Raw genomic sequence first — 18310 nt, 5'->3', positions numbered from 1 at the left:
GGCCCACCCACCACCAGGACCAAGTACGGGGTTACCGGTGACTGACAGGCCTTGCCCCGCCCTCTAATGGGGTCTCGAGCGCCCACTGGTGAGGCGGTTTTGTTCTCCGTGCTGATTGGCTGCGTCTAAGCCTATCCTGCGCAGTGACTTCTGAGGCGCCCAGTGGTCTCCACTCAGGAGCGTGGCCGCACCCTGACAGGACCGGCTTCACGCCTCTGAGCAGCCTCCGACCCTCAGCGCGACCTCCTTGTCTCAGGTGAAAACTCAGTACCCCCAGCCCAGGCAGCTCCCAAGTCCCTCGCCCCACAGACCTCGAGCCCCGCCGCCCGCCCCAGAGGGGGCCCCAACGCCCGGGGTCCCCCCCGCCCGGGGCCCAAACCCCTCCCGCGCCCCAGGTCGAGAGCAGAGACCCCGGGGGGCCCGCGGGCCCCAGGGCGGCCGAGTCTCCCTCCCACACCCCGACCCTTGTCTGAGGCCCCGCGCCCACCGCCCCAGCCCGGGCTCCCGAACACCTCAGCCCCGCAGCCCCAGGTCCTCAGACGCCACCGTGAGCGAGCCCGAGCTGAGGGAGCCGAGTTCCCCACAGCCCCGCCGAGCCCCAAGGCGTCGGGCACCCCAAGTACCCGCCGAGAGCTCCGGCCCGCGTGAGAAGCCCCAAAGCCCTCAGCCGGCGACGCCCCACAGCCCGCCCAGAGCCCCAGTCCCACGCAACCCTCCCTGAGAACCTCAAGTCCCCAGCCTGAGGCCCCGAACGTCTGCCCGCGAGGGCCCCGGTCAGCCCGGACACCCCAAGGATCTCCCACCCCAGGAGCCCAACGCCACCAGCCCCGGGATTCCGAAGAAGCCCCGATTCTGTAGGCACAGGAACCCCACGTCCCCCCAAGATACCCTCTTTCTTTCGGTCCACGGGACCCCGACATTCCCCATGCTACGAAGCCCAGTTCCGTCACTCCAAGATGACCCGTGTTCCTTAGCACAAGGGACCCCCAATATCCCCCACCAGAGAAAACCCAGTTCTGTCAGCCCGGGGACCCCGTGCCCCTCCCCACCGACAGAAATCCTAGTTCTCTCAGTTCTAGGGCTCCTACAGATCCTCCACCCATAAAGCCTCGACTCCCTGAACCCATGGGGCCCCCGATACTCCCCAGGCAAGAACCCCACTTCTGTCATTCTGAGAAGCCCGCTTCCCTCAGCAGGAAGGGAAATACATCCTACCGAAGAAGCCCCAATTCTGTCAGCTCAGGGATCCCAAATATTGTCCTCCCTGTGACGCAGTTCCCTCGGCCTGAAGAACCCCAAAACGCCCTCCACCCAAAAAACACCAACCAATGCCAACTGCCCAAGGACCCCAAACACCCCCAACCTGAGGAACCCCAATTTCTTCAGCCCAAGGACACCAAATGACCACAACCCAAGGAACCCCCAACCAACTCCCTCCTGAGAAACCCTAATTATCTCAGCCCTATAGACCCCAAAATCACCCTATAAGAAATCCCCCAATTATCTCAGTGCCAGCAACCACCACAACCTCCCCCCAAGAAACCCTAGGGTTTGCTTGTTTGAGGCAGGTCTCCTTTTGTAGTTCAGGCTAGCCCCAAACTCACTGTGTAGCCCAGGCTGGGCTCAAACCAGTGGCGATCCTCCTGCCTCAGCCTCCCGAGTGCTGGGATGACAGGGGTGCACCACCATGCCCACCTCAGAAACCCTCGTTTCTTCAGCCTCAGCCTGAATTTCCCCCAATCACCTCGACCTGGAAACGCATCTCACCCTGACCACGGATGCCCGCCAAGGCCCACACACTGCCCCCAACCCGGAGTCCCCAGGTGGAAACCCCAGCTCCTGGAACCTCACAGGATTGTGGATGACCCCTCCTGCTCAGTTAGATTTAGAGCTAGTTAGGTTAGGCTCAGGCCTAGGGCTAGGGGTTAGGGTTGGGGTTAGGTTAGGTTTGGGATAGGGTAAGGACAAGGCTAGGCTTACGGTTTGTTTTGGAGTGCTCCACACCTTTGCAGCGCACTCAGATGTACACACACCACCCCTGGGCATGCACAGAGGAAGGAAGGGGCTCCTCTGCCTGGGTTCCTGTCCCAGACCCTCAGGCCATCCTTCCCAGGTCCCCCCCGTTCTGGGGCCAGCAGAGAGCCCGGCCCTCAGCTCCTGTCCTTCCACAGGTGCCTGCACCTCCCTGGCCGCTGTCCGGGCTCCATGAGTGCCCAGAGCTCCTCGGAAGACAGCCCGGAGGAGGGCTCCTCGGAAGACAGCCCAGAGGAGGGCTCCTCGGAAGCCGGGCAGAAGCCCAAGGTAGATGCGTGCTGGGGAGGCCAGGCCTGGCCCAGGCAGGGTCTGCGGAGGGAGGTGGGGACCAGACCCTGGGGTGGGGGTGCGGGTGTGGCCCAGGCTATGGGGACAACTGCTGCTCAGGGCACACAGGTGTCTGGGGGAAGCACGGTCAGTCTGCCTCACAGAGACCCGGAGCCAGGCTGGGCCCCGCAGGTGCAGTGGAGGAGAGGAGGACTGGGAGGTGGGCTGGCATATCACACGGAATCTCTTTTCTCCAGGTCAAAGATGCTTTCAAGGACATTTCCAGATACTTCTCCAAGGAAGAATGGGCCAGGATGGGAAAGTTTGAGAAAAAACGCTACAGGAATGTGAAAAACAACTACAATATGATGCTTTCTATAGGTAACAAGAAATCCTGGGTCAGACTAGCCTGGAAACAGGAGGCCTCCGGTCCCTATGTCCCTGCAGCTCTGCCTTAGGGGCAGTGCACAGCTCCCTTTCACACGGAGTCAAGTCTGGAGGGAACTTCGTTGTTCTGCCCAGTGCAGAGCTGAGCCCTGCTCCAACACTTGGAGAGGCCATGTCCACTTCCCCTGCCCACCTGGCCTCTGTCATTTCCACTGCCACTGCCTTTTGTCTCTCCTCCCAGCCCCTCCCTTACAGGAGGAAGATTTTGTTCCTTCCAGGTCTCAAACCCCATCGGCCGGCTTTCATGTGTCAACGAAGGCGAACCAGCAACCCCCTGGTGGATGACACTGAGGATTCTGATGAAGAGTGGACGCCTCGGCAGCAAGGTGAGGCTGGGAGGACATACAGGTCACCTCCGGAAGTGAGGCCAGAGTGGAGTCTCAGAAATGTCTCAGAAGGAAACTAGGAATCCAAGCTTCCTGGAAAATGTGTTGGCAAACAAGCAATATGCGAAACCATACATACAGTAAGAGGCTATTTGTGGGCAGTTTTTAAAGGAGAAACTATGTATGTGCGTGGTGTGCGTACGTATACAACTACAGGTACAGTAATAAGTGGAAACACCTAAAATCTGTGAACAAGAAACATCAAATCCAGAGCAGTTACCATCACAGGAGGAGGAGAAGGGCTGGGGGGTGGCTTTCCAGTAGCTTAGTTCTTGTTTTATTTTGTGTCCATTTTTGTTTTCAGATTTTGAAACAGAAATAAAAAGATTGGAAACAGTTGTGGTGGAATGCTGACATCAGACTGAATTAGGAAGGATGTGCAGGGTGTCCAAGGCCAGCCCCACACTATTTCTGTTTTTAATTTATCATTTCGAAAAGAACATTTTCACTGAACTTTAATCACAAGGCAATTGAAGGAACTTTAACTGTTTGGTTTTTTTTTTTTTGAGTACCAGAGATCGAACTTGGGACCTTGCGTTTGCAAGGCAGGTTACTGCGCCACTGAGCTAAATCCCCAGCCCTGAAGAAACCTTAACTGAGTGACAAGCCTGTCCCCAAATCTCTCCCTAACACTGATATAATAATTTGGTTGTTGGATTAAATATCTTGGAAGAGCGAATGGCTTAACATATTATATAAAGATACATAGTTGCTGCTGTTACTGAGTCATGGGAGTTCTTTGTAAATTCTAGATACAAACCCCTTATCTCATATATGGTTTCCATATTCTCTCCCATTCTGTAGGTCACATTTTCATTCGCTTGTCTGTTTCCTTTGCTGCACAGTTTTTAAGATTGGTGTGACCCCATTTGTCTATTTTTGCCTTTGTTTCTTGATGCTTTTGGTGTCATATCCAGGAAAACACCAGTCATTCCAAGGTCATCAGGAGTTCCCCATTTTTTTCTTCTGACAGTTTAACAGCTTCAGGTTTTATGCTCAGGTCTTTAATCCATTTTTAATTTTTGTCCTGTTCCCTCCTGGTATTCTTAGTTCTGAGATTCCCCGGTAAGAATATGAAACTCTGAGGATACCGAAGTCTCCTATAAAGTAATGGAGTGCTGGCATATAAGCTGCCAGACACTTTGGTCATCTCTCCATTACTTATGATACCTAATTCAATATATATCCACTGTGAGTACTCGTACTTGTTACACTGTATCCTTTAGGGAATAATGCCAAGAAAAATATCTCTACATTTTCAGTACATGTGCATTTTTCCAATATTTTTGATCTGCCTTTGTTACACCGGTGAGTGTGGAACCCACACGTGTGGAGGTACAACTGCATCTAGAGTAAAATACAGGTTGGTCTCCCGGTTTCCCATATGATGTTAGGTGTCAGCTTCCCCAGCCCTGTCTCCTGAAGAGACTGTCCTTTCCCCATTGTATGGTCTTGGTGCCCTTGATCATGTGCGTGAAGATTGCTTTACCTGTCTCTTCTGCTTCTTTGACTGTAGTTTTTTTTTTTTTTTTTTGGGTACCGGGGATCAAACTCAGGACCTTGCGCTTGCAAGGCAGGCGCTGGAACCACTGAGCTAAACTCCCAGCCCAGCTCTTCTCCTGCTTTGGCCTGTCTGTCTGTGTGCCAGCATCACACTGTTTTGATTGCTATAGCTTTATAATCAGGAAGTGGGAGGCATCCAACTCGGTTCGTCTTTTAAAACAGCAACTGTTTTAGCCATTCTGGATCCACTGAGATTCCATACAAATTTTTGGATTTTTGAAAATTTCTGAAAATTCGGCATTGGCGTTTGGGTAGGGATGACATTGGGTCTGTGGATCATTCTGGGGCAGCATGAACATTTCACAGGGTATCTTTCCATTTGTTTCTGTCTCCTCTCATTTCTTGCAGCGATGTTTCATAGTTTCGGTATTCAAGTCTTTTGCCTTCTTGGTTAAGTTTATTCCTAAGTATTTCAGTCTCTATTATGCTGCTGTAGGTGGAATTCTGTTTTTCAGTTTCCTTCGTGTTTGTTTTTACTGCATAGAAACACACCTGGTTTTTGAGTGTTGATTTTGTATCCTACAACTTGGCTGAATTCATTTGTCAGTTCTGAATTCTGGTGGAACCTTTAGAGTTTTCTGTGTGTCAGATTATGTCTTCCGTGAAAGCATGAACGAAGGAAGGTAACCGACTTCTTCCTCTCCAATTTGGGAGAACTGATTTCCCTTTCTTGCCGAGTTGTTGGCTAGGACTCCTGGGCCTATGTTGAGTAGAAATAGCGAGAGAGGGCCCGCATGCCCCTTCCTGAGCTCTGACTTCTCAGCTGGGTATAGCGTAGATGTGAGCTTGTTCCACACGACCCCTGCGTGGAAAGGTGATTTCCTTCTGTTTGGAGTTTGTTCAGGGTTACTGTCCTAAATGTCCAATTGATTCCATTTTTTACAATAAATGTCACCCATGTCTTACAAACATAGGTGGAGTAGAAATGGGGTTCTGTCTGTTCTTTAAAGGCACTGAAAGCAAGTGAGTGATGGTAACTTCACAGACGAAAAGGCTGTAGGGATTCCTCAGAACCTTGCCATGTGACCCATGGATCATCCTGGGGGTCTTCACTATGCGGTTCTGAATCCCGTCAGTAAGAAGCATCCCAGAGTCTGGAAACATTTACCAACCTAAACCTGACTTCTCATCATCTTTTAGTCAGAACTCCTCGGGTGGCCTTGCGAACGGAGCAGAGCAAACGCCGGACGGTGAGTATCCCCCGAGCCCTACTGGCCAGAAACTTCCTTCTGGGCCCACGCACGCAGAGGCGAGAGAAGGAGAAGGAGCAGAGCAGGCTGGAACAGCTGCCTCCCTTTGGTGACATCTTCCGCACAGTGTCTGGGCTCCTCAGTGTTGGGCTCCTCCTGGGGAGGTTGTTTCTTTTTGAGACAGGGTCTCACTATGTAGCTCAGGGTGGCCTTGAGCTCACTGTGTAGCCCAGGCTGGCCTCACTCTCACGGCAATCCTCCTGCCTCAGCCTCCCGAATGCTGGGATGACAGGCGTCACCACTGCACCCAGCTGTCATTGTCATTTTTAGAACGAATAAGAACAGAAACAGTGATCGCTACCACTTTTGTTTTTGTGATATTTCAGATGTTGTTTTAAATGAATAAGCCCATTGAACCTTACAGCAACACTATAGGGTAGGTAATAAACCGTCAGCATGTCACAGAGGAGGAAGCTGAGGCACAGAAGTATTCCATTCTGTGCCCTGGCCCCCAGCCAGCGACGGTCTGCTCTACCATGCCCTCTCCAAAGCAGCTGCAAGCTCATTAAACTTCTGGCGTGTGGTGAGTGGTGCTGTCTCCCCGGTACACCATCCGCCTGATGACTCCAGCCTCGGTTGTTCTGCTGTGCCATGGTGAGGGCTGTGCTGAGGCACTGAGGGAAGCTTCCAGGTTCACGGCCGGCGTACTGTTTGGGTCGGAGACAGAGCCCCCAGCCTCCACACAGGCGCCCATTCCGTAGGAGGAAGCAGCTCCAGCCCCGGGGAGTTTCAGGTTTGATGCCTGAGAAATGACAAGGTGTCAGGACCTCAGAGAGGTCACACACCGCTCAGGAGAAAGGCATCTTCCTAGACCGGACTGCAGAGGCTCCTTCCGTGGGAGGGAGGAGCAGCTCCTACCTCTGGCAACCCCTCAGTTGTCTGGCATCACTGGTTCAGCCGCTACCTGGACTTGTGATCTCTGGTCCATCCCTGACTCTGCTTCAAAACCTAGGTCCCTGGAGGCCCCTTGGTGTGTTCAAAGTAAGCTGCAAACACGCACGCTGACAGGCTCAGGGAGGGCTTAAGTGTGTGAGTTACATTTCCCTTGTGGCCGTGGATGAGGAGGTGAACTGACATCAGGGCAGTGAGTGAGGCATGACTCCACATCCAGTAGCTCACGGAGCACCGTGGTGGACGTGCTTACATTTCCCACTCGCGATCACATTAAGAACTACCACTTACATCACTATGCGGACCGGGAAATTGAGGAGACTTAGTGAATTTCAAGCAAGATCAGTACAGGAAGCAATTAATCTAATTCCAAAGCAAACGTCCTTTCCAGGACACGGCGCTCTGCAACTTGCAGCCTGGCTTTCTCGGTCGTGCGGGTGCATTCCTGCCAGCCCTTCCTCAGGCTCTGCCCGGCCTCGCGGGCCTCCACCGCATTCCCAGGCGTGTCTTGTCCCGTCTCCGCTGTTCGGCGTTTCCATCGAATGTCTCCTGCTTCATGGAGAACGCCCCCCAGTTCCCGGGGAGCTGCACCCCCTTCCCTCGCACAGCTTCTCCACTTCCTCACTGGTCTTCCCAAGTATCCGCCCTCCCTCCGTCTCGCTTGTGTGGATCTGAGAGAAAGCTGGGGGTGGACAGCCCCGGGACAGGACAGGGTTCTGGACAGGGTACTAGTCACGGATTCGCGACCCCCTGGGGCTCTTCCACTGCCCAGAAGTATTCAGACACCCCAGGAAGCTGCAAGGGTCGTGGAGTATTAACTGGAGTCGCCCTGTCAAATCACGCTGCGCACCCTGAACAATAAACACACGCACGCTGTTCACATACGCTTCTCTCATTACAGGGAAGGCCCAGGGCGCTGCTCAGTGCTGACCCCCGTCTGAAGGAATCGCCAGGAGCAGCAAGTTTGCAGGACACAGGTGGCCCACAAGAGACAGAGCCTCCCGTGTCCTCTCCCAGAGCAGGAAGGAACTCCGGACAGCGCTCGCGAGGAAAATCGGGTAAGAAGCGCTTTTGCACTTTAGTCTGCCTCGGCCCTCTACGGAGTTCGTGAGGGTGGCCAGCTCGGTGGGGTGCACTTTGGCCCAGACGCAGGCTGGACTGAGCCGTGGGGCTGGCGAAGAACTCTGACTCTCAAGGCGCGGGCTTGGGTATTTACCAGCACGGGGGCCCTGTGCACTCGGGCGCCTGTCAGAAACCCTGTGGCCTTGCGATGCTCATCAGTGAAGAAGGGGGAGGGTTCACAGTCCTCTGTCACCTGAAAGCCTTGAGCAAAATAGGCACAACGGACAGGTGCGTGCAGGGTGCCCCACCCACGCTCCCCTCCTTCGTGTTGTCTGGCCAGGTGGCTGCTCGGGCCTGGCCGCTCCCTGCCCTGTGGGCTGCGTGGGGCCTGCACGGCGGGAAGCGGGACCACAGGCCGAGCAGGGAGCGGAGCGTGAGGAGGGACACACGAGGGTGGGTGGGAGGAGGTTCCGCCTGTTCTGAGGAAACAGGACAAACGCCGCCCTCGGCCAGCTTTCCTGCTCTGCTGTTCTTGGCCTCTAATTAGAGCCCAGGAGGAAGGGCATCGAACCCAAGGTGTACAGCCTGCGGGAGAGAAAGTGTCGCACGTACGAAGAGGTCAGCGAGCCCCAGGACGACGACTACCTGTGTAAGCGGCCCTGACTCTGGCCCCCTGGGGTCCAGGACTGAGGGGAACGACGGGGTGTGGGCAGCTCTTCACAGCGGGACCCTTCCCGACCCCTGCCTTCACCGCAGACTGTGAGAAGTGCAAGAACTACTTCATCGACAGCTGTGCCGTGCACGGGGCCCCTGCGTTTGTGAAGGACAGTGCGGTGGCCGAGGGGGCTGCAGACCGTGCCGTGCTCAGTCTGCCCCCCGGGCTGAGCATAGGGCCGTCCAGCATCCCTGGGGCTGGGCTCGGAGTCTGGAATGAGGCCTCCCATCTGCCGCTGGATCTGCACTTCGGCCCCTACGAGGGGCAGCTGACAGAGGATGAGGAGGCAGGCCGCAGCGGGTACGCCTGGATGGTGAGCGCCCTCCTTCGCCTCTCCTGCAGCACGGACGCGGGCGGGCGGGCGGGATGCTAGCCCTGGGGCCTCCGCCCGGCTGGACAGGAAAGTCCACTGCGCTGTGCCGACGGCGGCCGGGGTGCAGGGTGTGGTCCCGACTGGTGTGCAGACTGCCGAGGGCTCAGCTGAGCGTCGCCACGGAAGACTGCCAACTTTCCTGCTTCTCCCGACACGCAGGTCACCAAGGGGAGACACTGCTATGAGTACGTGGATGGCAAGGACACGTCCCGGGCCAACTGGATGAGGTGAGGACGGTGCGTGTCCGCTTCTACCGGGGCCCCTGTCCCTCAGCGCCCAGCTCCTTTCCTGCTCGCCCTTGCTCTCTCGCCGCTTTTCGTCGGCTTCTTCTCTTTTTCCTCTGCTCTCTGCTCTTCCACGTCGTGAATAGTCAAGAAAAAAGAACTAACCATGTACCTACCACAAGCCACCTTTTCTCACGGTGTATATCTGCAGGCTAGACACAATTCCGTCCCTGGATAAATCTGCAGAGCCCAGCTTCATCGCTGACCCTGGACTCACTTTACTGCACATTTACCAAGCCTCTGCTGTGTTGCAGTTCAGAGCGTGGACAGAGCCCGCGTCCCTGCGGAGGGCACAGAGCAGGCACGGGGCGTTCCCATACAGGAATATGTACCCGGAACTTCTGTTTTTCTTCAGGAAGTGCAGAGGGGCAGGACAAGCTAGAGCAAGGGACCTGTAGGCTGGGACGGCTGAGTCTTCTGAGCCGCAAAGACATTGGCACTGGGTTCTAAGCAAGCCTGGGAGAAGTGAGCTGCAGCAGGCCGGGGCCCCTGTGCCGAGCGGCCCCTGATCTCCCCAGGGCTCTGGTTTTGTCAGCGGACAGAGGACAGGCACACGCGGTCACTGTTCCTGTTGCTGTCGCAGAGTTCCAAGAGGTGGGAGAGACCCAGTGGGACTCGGGAGCATGTATTTCAGGGCTGCACACCGCCCAGCGGGCTCTGTGTCCAAACTGGCTGAGCAAAAACACAAAGGCAGGAGGGTCCCTCGCCTACAATCTGTAGTGTGTAGCCAGCAAGTTAGGGAAACAAGAGACAAAGGCAGTTAGCTCTTCCCGAGTCACGCTCTTATCCTGCCTTGCGGGAAACGGCGGCCTGTGCTCCCGGGATGTCGGGGTGTAATCAAACTCCTCTCCAGCCTGCAGCTCTGAGCTGCATCCGCCCCGGGACAGGGTGCCCTCTCCTCAAAGGAGCAGCTGTCCAGAGATGGGCTGCCCAGTCCACCTCTTCTGCCGCCTGGGGGGGACCCGGGTCGCATTCCTGCCGCCCAGGGTCAGGCAGACTCTCAGGGCAGAGGCTGGGCTTTGCCGGCATCTCTGCCTCACTGTCATGCTAAGGCAAACAGGATTTTGTGCAGGAAGCCGGGGGAGGTGCGTGGTCCCCGGACGGGTGGTGGGGAGAACTCCCCAAAGCTGACTTGGGCCCTGGGAGAAGGGCAGGGGCCCCTCCAGAAGCAGGGTCCTCCATGGGGAGAGCCAGAAGCGGCTGTCAAGTTTAGAAGGGAAGGGGTCACTGCGCCCACGTCCACTGGAGCTGCAGGAAGTCTGAGGTCGGGCGTGCAGTGCTGGCTGCTGCGGGAGGGGAGGACCCGGGAGGACCCTGGAGCACGCGTGAGCAGCGTGAGGAGGGCCTGCAGCTCAGCGAGCGAGGACCGTGTGGACCAGACCTGGGCAGGAAGAGGTTTGGCTGCACACGGAACCGACCCCTGGTCTCTGCCCGTTTTGCGGCCCCACCCCAGGTACGTGAACTGTGCCCGGGATGAGGAGGAGCAGAACCTCGTGGCCTTTCAGTACCACAGGCAGATCTTCTACCGCACCTGCCAGCCCATCGGGCCGGGCAGCGAGCTGTTCGTCTGGTACGGGGACGAGTACGGCGAGGAGCTGGGCATCAAATGGGGCAGCAAGTGGAAGCAGCAGCACACAGCTCGGACAGGTAGGCGGCACGGCAGCCCTCACGCTGGGAGAAAAGGAAGCATCTCCTCGGGCACTTCCTCCTCAACCCTTTTCTGAGGAGGACTGGGGATGGGACCTGGGACCCCGTGCTGGAGAGGCAGGCAGCGGCCCCATGGCGCTGAATCCCCTGCCCACTCTTCAACTCTTAAGGAGGCTGAGATGCAGTCCAGAGGCAGTACAGTTTCTAACCATGTACAGCAGACCCACGAGTTACGACCAGCCTGACATACAAACAACTTGGGTATTGACTTGCAATTTTAGTTTTGAGGACCAGTCTTGAGTTACGACATGAGTGCTGGCCGCTCGTGCTTCCAGATGGGCTGAGGTGCAGACTGAACCCTAAAGCGCTCTGGAAGGAACAGGACAGCGTCCTCTCCCGTGTGGGGCTCACTGAGCAGTCCCAGGCCGGGGTCTCTCAGGACCCTGAGCTCTGCCTGTGGGCAGCGGAGAGGCTCTGCAGGCTGTGGAGGGGCTGAGCCTCCACTGACAGATCTGAGTTACAACCAGCCCTGGGGAACAGATTGTGTTCCTAAGTCAGGGGTCCACGGGACTTCAAACCAAGATTCATTTCGCAGGCCTTAGACCCTGAGGAACAGTTTTTATCCTTTAAAACCCTTGTTCTGCTTCCATCTTGAAGTATCTCGTGCACAAATGTCCCACGAAGCACAGTGCCGAAAGGCTGCCAGGCCCAAGGGCAGGCTCTCAGCAGCCTCTGGGCTCTCAGTGCTTCCACTCCCTCGCGGGGCCCTCGCCTCCTGCCCGGGCTGTGGTGGTGGGAGCGGCCGTGGAGGGACGGAGGGACGGAGGGACGGGACGCTCTCTGTGCTAAGAGGACGCTGCGCTTTGTGCTGGACAATGGGCCGCAGTGAGACGCCCTTGCGGGGCTGCTCCAGCCTCTGGGTGACAGGGTGACTAATGGCTGAGGGGAGGGCGAAGTCAGCAGGGAAGTCACCTGCTACGCGGTAGGCATTGAAACAGGACTTCCCCCGATGGGAAATGGGCCGGGTGTGGATTCACCTGAGGGGGGACACATTTGTACCTGGTGACATGGGGCGCAGCAGAGAAGCGATTCCTGGCCTGTGGGGGCCGCCCGACCCAGAGTCCCGCCTTGTCCCGGGTGGATTCTCCTTCCTGGTGGAGAACCAAAGGGCGCTCCTCATGAAATGTCATTCTGCGGGGGACACTCACACTCAGACTTACACGCACTCTAACCGTGCGTCTCCGGGCTGGGCGGACCCTAACTTCATAGGAGCCTGACCCCTCTCGGGAAAAGCCACTAAGGACACCCGTATGGGAGTCATCAAGCACTGTTAGTTCTCGGTGGGTAAAGGGACAGCGCAGGCTGTGTCTGGAAGGGCTGTGGCAGAGGACGGCCAGGGAAACGAGGGCGGAGACAGCTGCAGTAGGGGCTGCAGGCTGGCAGCTCCATGTGTGCCTGGGGCGAAGCTGCCCTGGGAGCCCCCAGTCCGGATGACACGTAGGAAAGGCCCCTGACGTGGGCCGTCTGGGTTTCCACGACGCAGTGAGTAAGACGGAACGGACAGGTGCACTGCAGGGAGCACTTGGCCGGACGCTGCGTGTCAGCACGTGAAGCCCGGTGGTGGGCCGGCCTTACCCAGCGGGCCTACACCCGTCTGACCCAAACGACTCTCTCAGCAGGACGGAAGGCGGACGTCCAGCCTTGTCCCTCCTGCTCCCTGGCCTTCTCCAGTCAGAGATCCCTCAGCCAGCACGTCAAACGCAGTCACCCCTCTCAGATACCCCCAGGAACACCTGCAAGAGAAAACCTCAATCCACAGGATCCCCGCCTGCGGGACCAGCTTGGGGAGCTGCAAGACCCCGACCCATCCAGCAGCCTGAACGAAGGCGGAGGCCGAGAGGTCCAAGGAAGGTCCAGCCCTGCGCGTCAAAGGACATGGCAGAGAGGGGTTTCGAGGGCCTCTCCCAGCCCACCCCAAGGACATATAGGGGGGTCTGGGGAGCGTGAGGGAGGGGTGGAGGTGGGGCTCAGGACGGGCCACGACGTGGATCCAGGGGACACAGGCTCAGGGCGTCCCGGAGAGGGAGTCTCACAGGTTGCAGGAGCCCAGCATGGAGGGAGTGGGCCCCGCCTCGGTGATGGCTCACTTGTCAGCAGGAGCCGGGGCTCACAAGCAGGGGAGAAGCCCTATGTGTGCAGGGAGTGCGGGCGAGGGTTTAGCCGTAAGTCATCTCTCACCCAGCACCAGCGGACACACACAGGGGAGAAGCCCTACGTGTGCACGGAGTGCGGGCGAGGGTTTATACAGAGGCCACACCTCACCCAGCACCAGCGGACACACACAGGGGAGAAGCCCTATGTGTGCAGGGAGTGCGGGCGAGGGTTTAGCCGTAAGTCATCTCTCACCCAGCACCAGCGGACACACACAGGGGAGAAGCCCTACGTGTGCACGGAGTGTGGGCGAGGGTTTATACAGAGGCCACACCTCACCTGGCACCAGCGGACACACACAGGGGAGAAGCCCTATGTGTGCAGGGAGTGCGGGCGAGGGTTTAGCCGTAAGTCATGCCTCATCCGGCACCAGGGGACACACACGGGTGAGGCCCTGTGTTTGCAGGAAGAGTAAGTCACTAGCAGTACAACCACACCGGAGCGGGCATGGAGAACCATGCAGCCACTGCACACCCCACACCCCAGTTCTAAGAGGTCCTCAGAGGCGACCACTGCCCCCCCCCAGTGCAAAGGGACCAGACTTTACCAGTTCTACAAATCCTCCACCGTCCTGACAAGAGATGAGGTAGAACAGGGGGGCCGTTTCCGTGAGTGTTCAAGGGTTTTTCCCATCCCCGGACTTTCTTGTCCCCCTCTTCTAATAAACTGTTCTGGGTATAAATCTGAACACCAAGGCCAGTCATGCATTGCTCCCTAATTGCTGAGGGCAGAGGAGCCCAGGAGGGCCTCAGGGAGCTCACACTCAGCTTGGGACTTCTCAGGACCTCCACCCCAAGAAGACCGCAGCCTGGCGTCACTCTGCTTCAGTTACTGGGGAATCGGTTCTTGGGGCCCAGGGAAAGCAACCTGGGCTTTGAGACAGAACTGGGTGCTGGCGGGAGATTTTCTGTCCTCCTGGGAAGTGGGCGTCTCCCTCCCCTCTGGCACCATGCTCTTCCCTTGGTCTCTCCTGGACCCTGTTAGGCTGTTCCTCAACTTCTACAGCCTTTGCAGTGAAAGGCAAACAGCAATGTGTGTGTGCACGTTAGGAATGCAGGTGTGCATCTGTATTGGTGCTGGAGGGTTGTGTGTGCAACAGTGCCTGTGTGTGCTACGGCTGTGTACATCTGCTTTGGTTTTCCTAAAGAAATAAACTATCGCGAAAATGAAATGCTGCGAGATGTTAATATTTGAGGAAAACAGAGCTGGCTTGTATAATTTCTGTAAATTTCACTTGTTTGAGGCCAGGCGTGGTAGTGCAAGTCTGTCATCCCAGCACTCGGGAGGCTGAAGCAGGAGGATCCCGGTGAATTCAAGGCCAGCCTGAGCTGCACAGTGAGACTCTGCTGAAAACTAATAAAAACAGGGGCTGGGGATTTAGCTCAGTGGTTCTCAGTGGTTCTTTGAAAGCACACGGTCCCGAGTTCGATCCCCAATACCAAAGAAAATAAGTAATAAATAAATAAATAAATAAATAAATATAAACCAACCAAACAGTTGTTTGGGACAATGTGAAGTCCTGAAGATAAGCTATTTCTTGAAAGACATTTAAAAAGCCATCAATAGTACACGGTGGGCCTCAGGCCAGCCGGGGGCTGGAAGCCATGGGCCAGGACAGCGTGGGGGAGGATCAGCAGCTGGGGGCCCGGGGACGCCGGCCACTGCAGGGGCCCAGCGCAGTAGGAAGGGTGGGGGCCACTGTTTGACGTGAGACCAGGCAAGGTTCGGACCCATGTACAGGCAGGGGACAGGGAGGCCGGCACCACGAGGACAAACACGCGTGCAGGAGGGGCGCCAGGCCTGCTCCCCTCCGAGGGCCAGCACCACACACAACACCTGGACAGACGCAGACAGGCAAGGGGGACCCTTAACTAGGGCCTGAGCTGGGGTGCAGTGAGGCCGCTGTGCTCAGGCAGAGGGGTGTGGGGGCCAGGCAGGCCCACTGACAGCAGTGCCCATCCCGAGATCCACGGTGTCTGCTTTCTTTTCTTCTTCTGATACCGGGGATCGAACTCAGCACCTTGCACTGGCACCACTGAGCTAAATCCCCGGCCCCCGATACCCGCGTTTGCTAATACCGCGTTTCCCTGGAAATAAGACTTGGTCTTCTAATACTTTTTGCTCTAGAAACAGAGCAGGGCTTGTTTTTCAGGGGATGTCTTACTGTTTCCTGTACAGCAGCCTACATTTATTCATGGACCAAAATCTATGTGTCCTGTCCGGGCGTGGTGGCGCACGACTGTAATTCCGGCACTTGGGAGGCTGGGGCAGGAGGACTGCCACGAGTTCGCGGCCAGCCTGGGCTACACAGCGAGACCCTGTCTCAAAAAATAATAAGCAAAAAATCTAGGCACTCAAATGCAGTCATCCTCCGGACCATCAGCATGGCTCCCCAGGCCCCAAGGCCGGGCTGCGTTGGCCCCAGGCCCTCTGGTCCAGCAACACAGCTCCCTAAAATGAGCCGTTGGTTCTGGTCGGGGTGGCCCCGTCCTGGAGCACGGGTCACGCGGCTGTCAGCGGGGGACCTCACCGCAGGGATCCTCCACCCACCCCAGGGCTCTCACGCGTTCCCATGAAATCCAGCGTGAAGGGGAGACGCGCGGCACGGGACAGCAGTGGCACCAGAAATGACGCCCGGGAAGAGGGTCGGGCCGCACGGAAGGGACGGAAACCACAGGCTCCAAAGTCTAGAAAGCGCGTCCTTCACACGGGTGCACCGGGGAGGCGACGACGCACGAGGCGCGAGGTCACACGCACGAGGCGCGAGGTCACCGCGAGTCTGCGCCCTGGGCCGTCCGCTCCCGGGAGGGCAGGTGCTGGGCAGTGCTGGGCGCCCACAGTGTGGCCCCGAGCAAAGCTCCAGCGGGACCGGACCGAGGGGAGGCCCAGGAAGTCAATATCGCAGCCGTGTCTGGGAGGCCGGGCCGGGGCAGCAAAGGGGCAGGGAGGCCAGCGTCCCCGGGGTGCAGAGCGCAGGGTGCAGCGTGCAGGCAGGAAGCCCCCAACCGGAACGGTGCCTGTCAGTCTCTGGCACTGGGGACTGGAAAAAGTACAGCAAACCCACGTTTAAAAAAGTCCTGGGCCGGGGAACTAGCTCAGGGGCGCAGCGCCTGCCTGCCAAGCCTGAGGCCCTGCGTGGATGCCCGGGACCAGAAACAATCCAGCCCAGAGTCACAGAGAGATTCTGCGTCTTCTGTCTCACTTATTCCCTGGAGGCCAGAGTCAGGCCGGCTCCGTCCAGCGGGGCCACGGAGCACCACAGGTGTGCAGAGCAGGGGACCCGGAGGGAGCTGGGGACCCGCGGTGGCCCAGGGACTCAGCGCAGGGTGGGACCCTCGCAGCCTGGCGGGCCGGAGTCCCCAAGCTCAGGCCTCTGGGAAACGCATGTCCCTGCCTGCTGCGCTGGGCCGTGCCCAGGCCCATTTTCCAGAATCCCCAGAGGGAGCAGTCACGGCCAGGGTGGCTGAGCCTGAGGCAGCTTCCCCTCAGGCAAGACCGAAAGAGGTGCTAATGAGGTGATCAGGCCAGAGCCCAGGGCTTTGTGCATTCCCAGGGCTGGGCGGCCAGGGAGGCGCCAGACAAAGGAGAGACCTCTAATAGCAAAGCCTCTGCAAACCCCGGCGGGCCTGTGCCCAGAAGGGAGGACTCCTGCTGCTCTCAGACCCAGGGGAGAAGGGAGACAGGGGGACAGGTGCGGGGGGAGAGAGACAGCCAGAGGGCGTGGGTCTCACCCAGCAGGTGCTTGCTTCTCTATTGGAGACGCACAAACGACTCCCCCACACTCCTTCCTGCTAAGCCAGGCGCCTTCCACCCAAAGGACGGCCCTGTTGGAGTTGGTCAGCGGCCAGCACGCGCGTGGACCTGCGAGAGTGGCCAGGAGCAGCGCTGTGTCGCCCAGGCTGGCCTCAAACTCGGGGCGATCCTCCTGCCTCAGCCTCCTGACAGTGGTGGGATGACAGGCGTGCGCCACCAGGCCCGGCTCCCTTACTGCTCATGGTCATGGTAAACAGCAAAACTTGAGTCCTCCGTGTGTGCCTATGTTTCTGTGGAAACGTACAGGGGAAAGACTGATAAACCTACTGCCCCACTGTCAATGCACTGCCTGGTCTCCCCGCTTCGCCACCCACACGGGGACAGCAGCCCCCCCCCCCACCTCCGCAGGGCCGGGTCGGGATCCCAGGGCCAAAGTGCTCATCCTCTCTTCGGTCCCAGGGTGGCTGCGACCGGGCTGGAGCCCATGCGGGGACGTCTGGAAAGGGCAGCTGTCTGGGGGAGAACCCAGGGCCACGGGGGCTGCGGGCCGGAGGGTGACAGGGTGGGGCACCTCCATCAGGGGCCTCGGGGCTGGGCCCGGATGGGGCTCAGTCCAGACCGACCTGACAGGCAGATTACAGGGAGGTGAGGGCAGGAGAGGGGCTGCAGGGGAGGGCAGACGGCCCTCCTGGACCTGGGCAGCTGTGGGCCAGCGGGGGACTGTGCTCTTTGTGCAACGCGCTGAGTTACCATGATGACTCTGACATCTGTCACCACACAGCTCTTTGCTCTGCCCTCTGCCCACCCTGCCACTCGGCTCTGGGCAAATCCTGCTAGCTGTATTCGCGGGAACTCCAGTGGAATTCGGCCTCATAGATGTAAAAGTGGGTGAGAAGGAAGAGCAAACTTCTATCCGGGGCTCCCGAGTCCCACTGGAGTCACTTGCTGAGCAGCCAGCATCATTAAAAGGCGCCTTTTCCTCCTATCTTTGTATTAAAGAGTCATCTGTGCCAGGGTCCTCACTATTTCCTGCTTCATGGGAGCTCCTCACTCCCACCCAGGACTTCTGTAAACCAAAGCAGCTCCAAGAATAAAGTCTTTCACAAGAGGCGATGGAAGAGGAGCAGATGGAGGAGGAGATGGAGGAGGAGATGGAGGAGGAGGAGATGGAGGAGGAGATGGAGGAGGAGGAAATGGAGGAGAAGGAGATGGAGGAGGAGATGGAGGAGGAGAAGGAGGAGGAGGAGGGGGAGATGGAGGAGGAGGAGATGGAGGAGGAGGAGATGGAGGAGGAGATGGAGGAGGAAATGGAGGAGAAGGAGATGGAGGAGGAGATGGAGGAGGAGATGGAGGAGGAGAAGGAGGAGGAGGAGATGGAGGAGGAGATGGAGGAGGAGGAGGAGGAGGAACATTTTATCCATTTTCAT

General features: G+C 57.8%; 1 protein-coding gene across 1 annotated transcript; it reads left to right on the top strand.

The window, feature by feature from the left end:
• The first annotated feature begins 680 nt into the window (after positions 1 to 680).
• LOC147828454 (histone-lysine N-methyltransferase PRDM9-like) lies at positions 681 to 14288 on the top strand. Its single transcript, XM_087209947.1, is given in 11 exon segments — positions 681 to 2301; positions 2559 to 2682; positions 2967 to 3074; positions 5838 to 5887; positions 7740 to 7896; positions 8448 to 8549; positions 8657 to 8928; positions 9148 to 9215; positions 10726 to 10919; positions 12599 to 13520; positions 13522 to 14288. Coding segments are annotated over 11 exon segments (2277 nt in total). The 5' UTR covers positions 681 to 2205; the 3' UTR covers positions 13706 to 14288.
• The last annotated feature ends 4022 nt before the right edge of the window (positions 14289 to 18310 follow it).

This window comes from Heterocephalus glaber, unplaced genomic scaffold, assembly GCF_053883595.1.
Source record: "Heterocephalus glaber isolate CG9 unplaced genomic scaffold, H.glaber_assembly_v1.0 deba00001072, whole genome shotgun sequence".
NCBI classification, from domain to species: Eukaryota; Metazoa; Chordata; class Mammalia; order Rodentia; family Bathyergidae; genus Heterocephalus; species Heterocephalus glaber.
Note: the sequence above shows the minus strand (reverse complement) of the source record. Positions and strands in the feature narration are given on the sequence as shown.